The sequence below is a fragment of the Heptranchias perlo genome, chromosome 24 (genome assembly GCF_035084215.1).
Source record: "Heptranchias perlo isolate sHepPer1 chromosome 24, sHepPer1.hap1, whole genome shotgun sequence".
NCBI classification, from domain to species: Eukaryota; Metazoa; Chordata; class Chondrichthyes; order Hexanchiformes; family Hexanchidae; genus Heptranchias; species Heptranchias perlo.
This window is the reverse complement of record NC_090348.1, coordinates 15,694,303-15,709,230: the sequence shown is the minus strand read 5'-3', so window position 1 is coordinate 15,709,230 and position 14,928 is coordinate 15,694,303. Positions and strand designations below refer to the sequence as shown.

Below are 14,928 nucleotides of genomic sequence, written 5' to 3'. Positions count from 1 at the left end.
AAGCTCCTTGGAGGAAGGCTTTGCATTATCTCCAATTGTGTGAAATCTTGCACCTGGGTTGGACTGGTATTTAGTTTCCTCTTAAATGGAGAGAAACGCCAAGGGAAACCAATGTAAGAATGACTTGGCTACAGACACGCATGGATACAATTTTAATACCATACGACAACGGGAGGACCATGCAGCCTGAGTGCCATCCACTTCAAGCAGAGTTCAAACTTTGTTTGGCGGTGAAAGCAAGATTCTTAACGAGACCATTGCAACTGAATGTTCTCCATTTTATGCTCCCTAAGAGAATTGCCAGGATGATTCACCCAAGACATGACTAATGCCTTGAAATGATTGAGACCAACGTACTGTGCAAATTTCAGTTGCTGTTTGCCCCACTTCAATTCATTGACAGGATGACATACCCATATTCTGAAATCATAAACCCAACATAAATGTGCTGCTTTCCTTTCCCAGTTATTTCTTACAACCATGAGCTATTACAAGATCTGAATAGAGAAGGCAGCAGTTATCCTGAAAACCCTGTACTAGTTCTTAGACTTGCTGAACTTGACAGCTAACAAACTCTGAGAAAACCATCATGCTCCTTACAGTGTGAAGATTTGGCTTTTCAAATGGTTGACACACTTTGTGAGGGATTCTTCCTTTCATTGTGCTTCTTCATTGGCTTTGTTTAAATTATTTGTATTGAAGACTTTGAATCCTGAGTGATCGACCCTAGGATAAAACGAGCAACCTTGGGTGTTGAATTCCAGTTAGGCTCACTTATTTGCAGCATTTGCTCATTCATGGCCTATCACCTAGCTTGTGAAGGGTTGAGATGGGAGCTATTTCAGCCTGCCAACTGAGAAATTGAGTCTATAAAAGGTACTAAGAAAATTGAATGTTAATGTTTACCTAAGATTTGAATCTTGTTTCCACAAACATTTATGTATGAGTTGTTTGAGTCTGATTTTCTGAAATCTAAAGCTATTTTGAGATAACTGAAATTATTTCAGCATCAACCTGGAATGTTCCCTTTTTACTTCACCCTCAATTCTTTGTGACATGGTCCAATCTTTTTATAACATTTATATCAGCTTGTTTCTTTGCATCAAATTTTCAAAAGAACAGAATTATATTGAATACACCTTTTATAAACCGGCTATGGGGAAGAGCATACCTACATTTGATATATGTATGGCACCTGAATGAAGTGGCATTGTCTCACTTTAACTTTTGGATGAACTATTCACTTGTTTTTGGAAGCCGAGGTACATTCAAAGAATACAAGGACAGAAGCTATTTGTAGTATCCTGTCACACAGTGCATTATTGCCTCCAAAATGCTTTTTGTAACCTCTGTGCTGAAATATGGATCTCCTTCCTTTATATTGCCAAGTCTGCCAATTTGAGAAGTCATTGCTATAATCATCTGTCAACATGTATTCACTGAATGTTGCATTTGACATCTTGTTACTGCAGACTGCATTTAAGATATTACAAATGAAGGATGTTAAATTATTCCTGATTAGTGCTAGTGTGCATTCAATATTTCATCAAGGTTTTTGGTAGGGGCATATGATTTTATGTAATTTTAGTGGAGGCAGGAAACTTCTAAAAAAATTAATTGTCTTTGTCCTTTAATTGGAGGAAACAGACTAAAATTGGGCTTTAGTTGGTAGTTTGTGCTGATTGTTCAGTTGAGTGTTAAATCCTATTAAAATAACTAATGCTCAAAATAACTTATTGAATAAATCAATTGAAGATCAGCTTGATGAAATCATATCTCTAGTGACAGGAAGTTTATTTGGTTGCTTAGTGTTTCTACCTTTATTTCTACAGTTCACTGACATCTGACCTTATGAGATTAACAGGTGACACCAAACCAAAGGATAAGGTATTTGAGTTACTTATTTTTTAACTTGGTTAGTGAGATACATTGGTACCTAATAGGTCATTGGGGCAAGCATACTTTGTAGAGCAGGGAGACCTCCTGAAAATTTAAAATAAATGTCGTCAGATTAATATCTGGAGTTATGTCTAATGTCTTTATGTACAGCTTTAAAATGATTAGTAATTGTTTTGAAGTCAATTAATTCATAAATTACTCCTTGACATTGAGGCAGGAATGTTATTATACCTGACCTGAGAAATACAGTAGATGGCTGAGTTAAATCCATGCTGCCAAGTCGGTTGAGAACTACCACATGCTTGGAGTCATCCTAATAGTTATTTACTGTAGCTATTTAAAGTTTGCTTAAATAATGTATTCTGACAATTAACCATTAATAATGCATTACAATCTTAAATGTTTCTGCACATTATTGTACAGGCACGAAGGAGGACAGCTACACAAATGGAATTGCTTTATGCAGACAGTAGTGATTCTGCCTCAGATATTGTTGCAGGAGATCTTGCTATGCCTGTGCCATTAATGCCTGTTGCAGAGGTGCAAGAAATTGAAAAGGACACTGGGACTTTGCAAGCTGATGCTGCTTCAGCTAGGGAAAAAGAGATAATACCATCACCATCTGGCTTGCCTCTTAGGCTTGGCAGTAGCATGTAAGTTCTGCCTGCCATGCACTAATTACCTCAGCTTGTTGCATGATGCTACATTGGTTCACCAAGGCATTTTTCTGTCTTTATTCTTCAATTGTGGTATTAAATCAGTGTTAAGCATAAAATAAGTGTTTTGCATGCATCCCAGGCTTAAAAAAATGGTATTAATTTACATAACAAAGCTTAAAACCAGCTATAAAAATGAGTGTTCACAAATTGCGATTTTAAAAAGTTTGTCCTTGTTCAAAAAAACCTTGAACGTGGAAAGGTTTTAAACTTCTGATTTAGTAGCTGAACATTAAACATCGTAGCACATTGTAAATATGCAAGTCCATCATATAATTAAAAATATGACTTATCTTGGCAGTTGCAGGGGGGTGGGGGTGGTGGGGAGAAAGGTGAATAACAGACACTGACCTTTTCTATTGTGACTATCTCCTTCATGTAAAGCTGATCAAGGTGAGGAATGCTGGTACTGGGAACGGGAATACTTGCCATTTGGGTACCCATCGTTAGCACTGTAGAGTACTTGCCTTCAAGTGCTTTTTCCACTGAGTTTACCAAATTATTCAGTACAATACTTCCTTATCTATAGTTATGTTGGCTAACTGCTTCACTTCCTCCTCTTACCCTTTCTTTTCCTCTACCACATTTTTCTATGAATAGTGAGATTCAGTATTTCTGCTATCCCTTCATCCTCCATACGATTTATTTTTTCATCTCATTGGCCTACCTTAATTCTTTTACTTAAGTTTATTAAATCCGTCACTATTTATTACCTGCCAATCTTTTTGTACCCTCTTTCTAATGCCATTCTAATCTTTGCTTCCCCTCTACATTGTCTATATTCTGCTTAATCATCTTTTGTATTAGCTGTAGATTTGTCATATGCCTTTGTTAAAGTCTCATTTTAATTTGAATTCCCCATCTCATCCAAGGAACTCCAGCTTTTCCTGTGCCACCTTTTCTACTATATTTTAATTGCTGCAACTTCCTTTGCAAAACGTCATTTTTTTTCTTCCCATGTCATTGTTTCCAACTCGGGTTGCCAACCCTCCCAGATTGTCCTCGAGTCACTTGAAATTAAAGATTAATCTTCCAGGAAAAACCCAGAGGGACATTGTCTTCCATTTCTCCTGCTGGATTCTCAACAAACATAAGGCTGGCACGCACCTAGGATGTAATGCGGCCCTCGCGTGTTTGCGCTTTGTCGGTTTAAAAAAAATAGTCGGTCACAAACTGCTCTATTGTCAGGATTGATGTGTTGGGCGATCAATGGTGGAAGCTTGGGGCAGGATGGTTGGAGGTAGGAAATCGTGTGATGAAACCTTGCAGAATACGGTCAAACCAGATTTGGCAACCCTAGTTCCATATGTACCACAACTTCTGCCCCTCCTTCCCTTTGCAATTTTTCTGTTATTTCCTTTATCCTAGCAGCTGCAAGGGAATGTAACATTTAGGACTCACAGCTGTGCCTACAAAAGCACTTTTCTACTCCTGACTATGGAATCCACTATTGCTATTGAATGTAGTTCAACTTGTCTTTACAACTTTTTTATTTCAAAATTTTATGGCAGTTATTTTCAATGTTCAGACATGACACGCAGACAAATGCAGGATGACGAGCAGTTTGGCGGTATTGTAGTTCCTGTGGCTGATTCTGCTAATTGTAACCTACATTTAATACTTTTTTAGAAGCACATGTCACATAAACAACTCATAGTGTTGCTTATGAAAAAAGTAAACAAAACACTGGAATTGAGTGCACCTTAGCAGCTGACATCTCAAGAACTGTGAAAAGCTGCTTATAATTGAAGTCCCTTGGTTCTGCAGGCCCAGGCCCCCCAGACTGCCATTTCACTTTCTATTAGATCTTCAATTTTTAAATGGTTAGTTTATAGAATCGTACAGCACAGAAGGAGGCCATTCAGTTATTTCAGCTTGTTTGTTTAAAATTTCAGCTGTTGGTGTGGAGCTGCAATGGGTGTTGTAAAATAGTTCTGGAATATGATTCTTTGATCTCATCAGTCATAGTTAGCAGAGATTGATCATACCATCTGGTAACCACTAACCAATTGGAAAAGAAACACTCTTGCACATTTTATTTTTATTAGTGGTTCTAATTAAAAATGGGCTGCTCTTATCCTGAGATTAAAGCGCCTTGTTGGTGTTGAGATCAAGAAACTTCAACATCTGTCCATGGTACACCTAACCTGGGAGTGAAGACTGGTTTGAAAAAAATGCTCCATTCTTCAACACTGACATCCTCACCTTGATTTGCACAAAGTTGCCATAAAAACAGTTTGCTAAAATAGGAGTAATGGAAACACTGTTCCCATTCATTCATCCAGCGCATACACATGGATAAGAACTTATTGAAAAATGGAAATTGAGTTCTTTCTTGAATGTTCTGTCATTTTGAGGCATGTAATCTTGAACCTCCCCCCACCCAGTCCTGCTGTGTACACAAGTCCTTGTTTTGAATTGTCTTGCAAACTTTTTCAAATTTAAGACATTTTCAAAAAAAAATTTAGTAATTGTTTGAGTTTTTTTGTAACTTTAGGGAAAGTAATTCACCAGACATGCTTCAAATGTACTTATTCTCCAAAGGTCAGTCAGCTTGTTCCTGAACTGTTCCATTGGCAACCATAGCTCCTTGTTGCCTTCCTTTAGAGACGATCTGTATAAAACATCTTATTGTATCTAATTTCATGAGCTTAAAAGTTAACCCATTCACAGCCTTGGATATTAGGCTGGGGCCTAAACCTTTATTGCTCCTTAATCTCATAGCTCATCTTTCTGACTCAATTATTTTGTGTTGCCTCAAATTCCTTTTCCTTCAAAATGCTGATTTATATTGCTCACTGCGATTCAGTTCTATGATGCCGGTTGGCGGATTTTACTAGCTCAGAATTGCTCTATCCAAATGGGAAAGGTTGCATCGGGCATTTTTCCTAAAACTTTTTGCTTACCTCAATTTTTCTTGCCTGGGGAAAGATTGTTAATATTTGGTTCATATGTAATGAGGTGTTTTTTCATTTGTTAACAAAACATTAGGTAATCCCAGGATGATGTTTAAGCTTTTAAGGCCCTTGCTCATCAGATCAGTGGCTCACATGACATCCCCCATTTCTTTTGGCACTCTAGAGTAAACAAAACCAGGTTCATCAGCTTTAGGTGCCTGAATCTTAGCTGAGACCATTTCAACAGTAACTTCTATTGAAGCAATTTTAGCTGCACATCGACCTTAAACTACCAGAACCTGAACACTGTCTTTGGATGTGAAAAACGATACCAAGTGTCGATTGCTTATCAGCCACATTTTCATCCTCGTATCTAACCTTCTCTGGTTAATCCCCTAAAGGACCAATGTGGTCTTCAATTATTTTCTGACTTTTAACATTGGCAAGGCCTTTTTTTAAAAATCAGTGGTACGGTACTTTTTGAATGTGACTTAGCATCCACATATCAAGCTTTCTCGTTTTTTTGCTCTTCAGTGAGTGATTGTAGCTCTATTATTCCCATCATAATACTGTTGGATCCATTTTGGCTTTTCCTCTGTTACCATTGCCATAAGTATTGGAATAAACAGAATGCAACCCTTTGTACAGCTTGTGGCTAGTTGCAAGTTCACTGTTAGTGACAAGATCTTGGATGGGTCAGTGTCCTGTGTGTTACCTCATTTGCATGAAAGTCTCTTGATTTTTATGTGGAGGATGAATAATACTTAATTTTAATGTACAAGGCCAAAATCTCTCATGAAATCCCTTACCTTTATACTTTGGTGTTTGCATTTTAGTGTGGATTTTTTTTTGTAACTTTCCAAAATAGAAAATGAATTTCTATGAATGCATTTGTTTTCTTGTAAATACCCTGCCGCTAAAAGTTAAGTGTTTGTAACCTTTTTATTAATGTTGAAGTGCTTCAAAAAACAAAAATGGTTGAGAACAGTTGAAGATCACAATCTCTAATGTAGCAGAATTAAAATGTATCTGGATCAAAAACTTAGAATTTAACTGTGCCTCAGAATTTGGTCATATTTTGATGGAATCAGTCAATTATTTTTTTATGAAAAATTGACTTAATTGATTTTCTTTCCCTGCTATAGCATCATAGAAAATTCAAAATTATTTTCTGTATCATCACACATTACTTGCAGTTACTCATACTTGATAACTTTTGAAAGAAAGGTGTTCAAATAGTGCATCCTTTTGTGGTAGCGAAGTAAAAATCTTAAATCCTGAAAGATACATTGATAAATAATCAGTTCAATCTTGCCCATTTCCAGAAAGCTACATTACACATTTTGCAAGACCAAAAATTCTGCAATGTAATAAGTTTAGTTCAAGGAAAATAACCAACATTAAAATGGTAGTTAATTTTTTTAAAACTTTACACTAACAAATGCTGTATTGTGTTCCTAGCAATATATATCCAGCGTGCAATAATATTGTAATATTTCAGCTATTGCTCTGTAAATTCTTGATCTTTTCTTAGTGGGGTTTGATTACATTTAACTTAGATTATGTAGCACTAAGTGCATGTTATATTACTTGCAAAATAATAAATACAAGCAAGGGATACTTTTTATTACTGGCTTTATGATGGGGAGCTCAGTAGTACTTGGCTTTGGACAGTCTGCTTGTAGATATAAACTCAAGATGCTGTTTTGAGAGGCAGAGGATGGTGGTGAAGGGCATAGGGCAGCTGTGCAATATTTTAGGGCCTAAGAAACTAGTTTGTACACTAAATATACAGAAATGATCACTAATCCTGGAACATCAAGAGTGCAGTTTTTGCTTTGGAACAAAACTACAGGTAAAAAAAAAATTCATTGTTTAAAAAGTTTATATTTAGATACCAATTTTTTTTCTTGCAACATAAAATACTATAAAGTGCACTAATAGCCTATTGAAGGCATGAAGTTGAGTGACAGCAGAGGATATAAGTTAACTTTTGTGTGCCATTAACTTGACAAGTAATCTGATGTTTTTGAAGCAGGATAGCATACTATTGTACATTAGTGCATCTAAATTAACTTTGAATGATTTGCTTTTTTCAGTAATTGAACAAATTTTCCTGTTTTGGATTTTGTAGCCACCACTTGGAGCATTATAGTTTATAAAAAAGTTTGCTCTTATTTTAGATCCAGACCATCATCTTCAGGAGAAAGGAGAATACCTGAACCTTCACCATTATCCAGAAGGAAGTTGTATGACAGAGGCAACTTGGCAGGAGAGAAAATGAAGGTTAAAGAACAAAAACTGTAAGAAACTTTTCACACAGGACCAATTAATTTTGTACTAATGCCTCTATCGGTTCACTTGTTCGTACACAAATATGTATGCCCACTCTTTTTGGTTGTTTACCATATTTTTCTGGTCATAAAAGAAAAAGTAATGGTTTTTCCCTGTATTTTGGTTGACACAAGTGTACAAAATACAATCAAGAAAAAAATTGTTCTTGCCTAACTGAGTGATGGATAACTTGCCTGCATTGAGTTTAATTTGGTTACTGTTTTATTCAAAGGAGTATAATGAGGTATTTAGCTATCATGTCACATCTGGAAAACAATTGAGGGGTTCTGATGTCAAACAGTTTGAGTGAAGCTTAATTTTACACTCCCTACAATGTGAAGACTGCTGTGGCCTCATGAAAGCACAGCTTTCATTTGCTGTAAATAGAAATATTGATTTTTAGAAAAATATTAAAAATATGGCTTGCATTGAATGTTTTGCCATTTACATTTTTTGCAGTAAGGACATTATCATCTGTTCATACTGCCAAGTCCAGTTGTACTGATTTGTACCTTCCACTCCTGCCAAAGTTTGCTGTTCAGGTTTCTATCACTCTGGTTTGCTGCAGGCACTATATCTTTCATTGCCTTAATTGAATTTAGCCCCACTAGTCTTGTCTACTGCAACCATCAAAACCTTGCTGTAAAAGTTAACGAATTCATGTCAACTGAGGGGTGGGAGATTAAAAGCATATTGTGAAATCCATAAGTTTTGACACAATACCAATTCCACAAGAATATATTAATATCTATAGACATGTAGTGAGTGGTTATGCTGCTACCATGATATAGAATAAACATTTAAATATGCAGTGGCTCATCATTTTGGCCATGTGTTTGCAAAATGTTAGCACTGAGATGTAACATCGAGGTTTTTTTAATTAAAATGTCAGCTGACAGGAAAATAAGCCTAAGAAGCTAACCGAAGTAGAATTGTGTGCTCAGACAGAAGTATATAGTCCTTCATATTTAAATGCTGAGTTGTCTTATTTAGTATTTCAGAATTCATTCTTGATATTACATAGAATGGCATGAGTTTCTGTAATTCATCACCAAAAATAATCTGGTATCCTTCAAGGGCCTAGTAATCCAGCCTTTCTATTCAAATGAGAATGTGCAAAGCTCTGTTTTCCTCATTTATGACGTCATCTGCATCCCAAACTCAGATTGTTAAAATTCATATTTCTCCATGTACCTTTTGTGCTGGCCAACACAAAAGCCAGCTCTCTTGGGCAAGGCAGTTCTTCCTTTGAATTGAAGCTTGACCTTATGTGAAAAATAACCTGACAGCATGCTCTTGGCAAACTATTAACCTGTTCATGGTCTCTGAATTAGAAATAGGATTTCTACTACACACCCACATCACCTCAGATGATTCAGTCGAGCCAGGCTCTCGTAACACACTAAGCTACCTAACCGGTTTAATTATAGAAGCAAATAACCAGTTGTTTCAAGTTTATTCAAATAAGACAGCATCTTTGAACCAGTTCTTAAAACGTTTACAGATAAAGCAGTGCATTGGAGGGCCTTTGGCATTCTTTATGGATCTCTCAAAGTTGGGCAAAGGGGATTAGCGGCCCAATCTCTGCTGTTTTTCTTGGAATTACGTAGGTGTTTCCATCTTTTCTTTATACCTATTGCACTAAGATGAAAACTATAACTAGTGCATCAAAAGTCTGATTTTTGTACCCATAAAACCCTTTTAAGTACAGTCTCATCTGAGAATTCTGTCTCAAGTATTTTACCTGAACAGTAGACAGCAAGTTCCATAATATGTACACAATGTTGCGTGACAAGTGCTGTTTATGCTGGGGCGATCTTGATTCGAATATGTTGACAATTAATAATCTAGCAATGCATGTTAATTATTTGTAGTACTTGGATGTGCCTCATGATTTATTTTCCCAGACATATTTCTCAGTTAGTAATCGACTATGCTTTTAGGTACTTAGTGCAGAGCTCAAAGAATAGAATCTATTCTCTCTGCTCACAGAGGCCATTTTAAGAGTGGTATCTTAGCTTTAAAAACAGATTAGTTTAATTAAGATGCAGTACAAAGAGAGAGCCCCTTAAATAATGAGCAAAAATGCTCTTTTTGTCAAGCAGATTATAGCCAATTCTGTATATAATATATGCAATTATTTCCCAGTAGTGACTATTAAACGTCCAACAATTACATAGTCCTTCGGTGTTGATGTCGTTATGCTTTGCAGTGGAGTGCACTGGCTATTGAAGTCCACTGGAAAAACAAAGACCCAGGAATTACAAGTACAAAATGAGCTTTGTGTCTATGAATGTAACGGATTTTATTTGTTATCTAACTGATCATTGCTGGATCAGTCAGATTCTAAAACCTCGAACAGTATGACACTGATAGTTGCTGCAATGTGCAACTGTGAGAAATCACCTCCAAAAAAGCAGAATGACGATACCAGGTAAATATCCTGATTAGAACTGAATGTTCAATTTGTTTTGAGCCCCGACATCCCTGTGGAACACACAAAATCAGCAATTCTTCCACTCCCTTTGGTGCTCCACTGTAACACTGCATTTTATGAAACACAACAGATATGTAGCGTTTGATTTCACCTGATTTAGGAGATTATACCAAACTATTCCTTACTCTTCCACATGGCTCAGCATTTTTATCTTTTGCTTTCTTCATCCTCTTTCCCACCCCCCCCCCACCCTCCAAATCTGTGAAGTGCCTTGGGAGCTTTTCTAAATTAAAGACACAATATAAATATAAGCTGTTGCTTATTCATTATTCTCAGTATACTTAATAAAACAAGTGTGGCGTTTTCCCTGTAACATATTGGAATTTTTTCAACAAACATGCAACAATAAAATAACAATGGAACAAAATGGCTTTCTGGGCATATTCTGTCTCAGAACTGTACTGAAATGATACAAGAATAGAACAATTCTTCCATCATTTGTGTATTCCTCACACCGTAGCAGCTTGTCCAATCGTAGTTGGTTCTGGCAAATGACATGTTCTTGTTACAATATCATCTGGTCCTCCCCGCCCCCGCCCCCACACCCCCCAAAAACAAATCATACCTGCTTCCTCAGTAGAGTTAACTTCAACAGTGCTAAGGTCTAGGATCTACACAGTTGCTCAGTTCTTCCCCCTCCACTTTTGAAAAAAGTTTTTCAAATCCCAGCATTACTGTTACTTGACTTTCAGAGATAGGCCCTGCAGTTTTTAATGAGTTTGTAGCTCAAGTGTTTAATTCTTTCATCTCTTCTAGTTGATTCTTTGCATGCAAGCCCAATGGAGCAACTCCTCCTGGCTATAACTCCAGGAAATTAGTTCTTAACCTGTCAGTTACCCACTTGGGGACAAAATTCACTGTTCTCAAAGTTTCTGTTACATGCCTATATCCTCGTGCCTTCAGGAGGCTTTGTCTTTAAAGCAATCAGTGAGATTCAGTACAGCTCCTCTTCATTTTTAAAAAAAAAACATGCAGCCAGCCAAGTTTAGGGCACTTTATCTCCTACCCAAGATGGAATTCAGTATATCGGCGTTACCTCTTGATTGCAACTTTATAGACTTATAAAATTTAGAAGTTTGCACTCCGGCTTTAAATAGGGACCCAGATTCTAACAGGGCACAATTGTAATTAGAGTAGGGAGTCTCTGGTGCATTTGTGTCGTGATCCCTGCTGCTGTTGTACTTGAAATATTTGGTAAATAAATAGCACTACTGGATGAGGTCTTAATTTTATCAAGACCCAATAAGAACAAACAAACTTGCATTTCTACAACTGCGCAACCTCATGGAATTCCAAAATGTTTGCAACTGATTACTTTTCAAGTGCAGTCATTGGTAAGTAAATAAATGTGGCAGCTGGTTTGCATGCAGCCAAGTCCAACAAACAGCAAATCAATGAGTGACCAGATAATCTGCTTGTGGTGGTTGAGGGAGGAATGCATCATGATATTGGGGAAAATTCCCTGCTCTTCAAATAGTGCCACATGGGATCTTTTACATCCTGGCAGATGGGGCCTACTGTTCAACATCTCTGTCAATGCAGCACAACTTCAGTGCTACAGTAAGTAATGTATTCTCTAGCTTGTCAAAGATGGAAGCTTCCTTCCACCCTTTTTTTGGGGTGGGGGGGGGGGGGTTACCTAGAGGACCATCTGATGAGAAATCAAACCAACAAGAACATTTTGCATCAAGATTTGAGTGTACAAGGAATTATCAACATTAAATGATAAAGTAAGAGACGGTGATTTACTAGATGAAAGTACTTTTGATATTGGAATCAGTTGCAAGTGCCTTTGAATTAGGGGGCACGAATGACCAATTGATTTGAAGATGTAAAATCGTGGAATAAATGTGTGATAGATTTTCTGTTGGAAATCTGCCCAGTTGCCAAATTTGTACACCTTGCCTCGTCTGACTCAGCAACCTCGAATTAACAAAATGGTGGACCCAAAACCAAATACAAGTACTAAAGATTCCTGCCACCTGTGCTTCTATCATTCGGTCAGTGCCAGCCTACCATTCCCTACGGTGGAGGAACTGAGGTCTTGCTCACATGTTACTGCAGAAAATAGTGAGATTATTGGATTTCACGTACCCAACTAATGTGAGCATGAAGAGTTGGACACTTCACTCTGTGCCTTTCGCTTCTCAGTACTTCTGATCAATCTGCCTCCAAATTGCCCAGGCCATGTATGTTGAATAAAAAGTTCTTTAAAAAAAATTGCAGATGGTGGGAAATCTGAGGCAAAAATAGAAAATGCTGGAAACATTCAGCAGGTCAGCCAGCATCTATGGAGGGAAGAGGCAAATTAACGTTTCAGGTGTGGACCCATCGTCAGAACTGTTCCGATGAAGGGTTCACACCTGAAATGTTAACTTGTCTGTTCACTTCTCTCCACTGATGCTGACTGACATTTATTAAAATTGGCTTCCCCCTTTTGGGAGCTGCTGAACCTAGAGGATGAGATTTCAGCCTCTCATCAGGTCGGGTCTGCGGCACAGGTCACTTTATATACATCAGCCTCCAGAGTTCATTAGCTCAGCTTTGGAGGATTTTACTTCTATTGACCTTCTCTTCTAACCCCCCTCTCCCCCGCCCCTTTATTAGGAAGGGAACATCAAAACTAAAACGTTGTCCATGTACTGGGTTCTCAGCAAGTTGGCTCAACTTCCTTACCACAGCCATACTTCTTTAGCCAGGGCCCCTCTTTTCTGTTCCAGGAAAATGCTGGGGTATTCTCCGTGAGCCTCCTCCCACCCTACTTCATCTAACCCTATCAGCATATCCTACTATTCCTTTCTCCCCCTTAAATGCATCTACGCCATTCGCCTCAACTACTCCTCCTTGTGATAGTGAGTTCCACATTCTAACCACTCTCTGGGTAAAGTTTCTTCTGAATTCCCCATTGGATTTTTTGGTGACTGTCTATACTATATATTAAAATATCCAGAAATACTTTGTTTCTGGTTATTTTAAGTTGAATATGCATCAAACCTTGAGGTGAATATGTAAAAAAGAGCAAAAATAAAAGCGGCGCAGTTGTTTCAAAGAGTCAAGTGTTTCACTTTTGAAGAAAACTCAAGCTTGACAACGACTTAATGCCAAAAGCTGAGGTCAGATTATTTCAGTAATGTTTGTACCCAAGGGTGCCAAATATATAATTTGAATCTTTTAAGGTTTGTGAAAAATTAGTGAAATGGCTCAAAGCTTAACATTTATTTGTTGTAGTTCTGATTCAGGAACATCAGAGGTCAGTATTTCACATTCTTCCTGTCCTCCAAACCAAACCAGTAATGAAATGAATGTTTTTCTCGCTTCTGTTTACCAGGTCTCTGCATCTACCACCCAGGATAATTATGTTTGAACTACAGGTGGTAACTGCCAAATTCTATGAAAAATGAAAATGTTATACCATTTTTAAGACACTTGTTTCTGTGGTGTCAAACTCTTCTTTTGGCCTCCATGTAATGTGTTTTCTTGGTATAGAATCCAGCAGAAATTAGGCATGCACTTGGAGGTTTAGGAACATTTCTTACTGAATACGTAATGTATATAAACTGAAAACTTTCATCTTTATCAAGTGTTGTGTTGCTTTTAATTGTTCTTTGCTCTGTTCTTTTAAATATTGACTATTCAGAATCCCCTGCAACACACACTTCCCTCTGAGGGTGGGTAGCAACCTGTTCTTAACATCTGACTGTACCTGACCATTTATGGGGAGGGAGTTTGGAGACTTGTCGCTATTTTTAGTGATTTGTGTATTTGTTTGATTTGTGAGTTGTTGAAGACATTCTAATATGCCTCTGCTTGTCTGCTGTTTTCTTTTTAAAAAAATTATAGTTTGTTTATTTTACCTTCACTTATATCCAAATGGACAGTAGCCATCATCCCATGGGGCAGAGGAGATGGGGAATCGCCAGGGAATTGCATCCCGAGCAGCCAGACAATCTCCTTCCCACTCCAATTTATAAAGTCTTATTTGAGGCTGCACCCTTAATTTGGTTTTCTCCCATCAGTGGTGTCATTCACCCCAAAAAAGTTCATTTTATTATTTTTGAATTGCTGGAAAACTTCAAAAATTCTGCAGAAGAGCCACAGCTCCTGGAATGAAAGTTTTGTCAAAGTTTTATAGAACTTCAACTTTGCAGAATAACACTATAAAATAGACTTTTAACTGAAACCATCTAACAGCCTCCAAGTCGTCATCCTCTCCTGTTTCTGGCTCTAAAATGGGCGTTCACTGCTTCCTAGTGAACTGATTTTCACAACATTGGCCTTCCATCGAGTTTTTCAATTTATGAAGCCTGAACTCTGCACAGGAGCTTGAAACAGCTTTTATACCATGAAGTGATTCTGGATACAAGACCCTTCTCCCCCTAGGGAGATCTCTGGGTTCATTTCAGAATAGAAGTGTTTCTCCACTGCCATATCAGATATGGAATGTGGGTAATGAATGTACACAAGATCATTCCCACAAAGAAATGCTGATCAAATCATGTTCTGTGTCAACTCATAAAGATAGTGAGTCAGCATGGGTGTGCATCTCTAAGCTATCGCACCCCCCCCCCACCCTCTTGCTCCAGTT

The 14,928-nt window shown here is 37.6% G+C and overlaps 1 protein-coding gene across 7 annotated transcripts in view; it reads left to right on the top strand.

Moving 5' to 3' along the window:
• kif21a (kinesin family member 21A) overlaps positions 1-14,928 on the top strand; it is a 139,374-nt gene that overhangs the window by 103,120 nt on the left and 21,326 nt on the right. For 5 of the 7 annotated variants that reach the window (XM_068004806.1, XM_068004807.1, XM_068004809.1 and 2 more), the window contains 3 exons: positions 1,833-1,887; positions 2,323-2,552; positions 7,696-7,815. In XM_068004806.1, the coding sequence (XP_067860907.1) occupies positions 1,833-1,887; positions 2,323-2,552; positions 7,696-7,815 (405 nt within the window). The remainder of the gene's footprint in view (positions 1-1,832; positions 1,888-2,322; positions 2,553-7,695; positions 7,816-14,928) is intronic. The other 2 variants (XM_068004810.1, XM_068004811.1) reach the window with 1 other exon arrangement.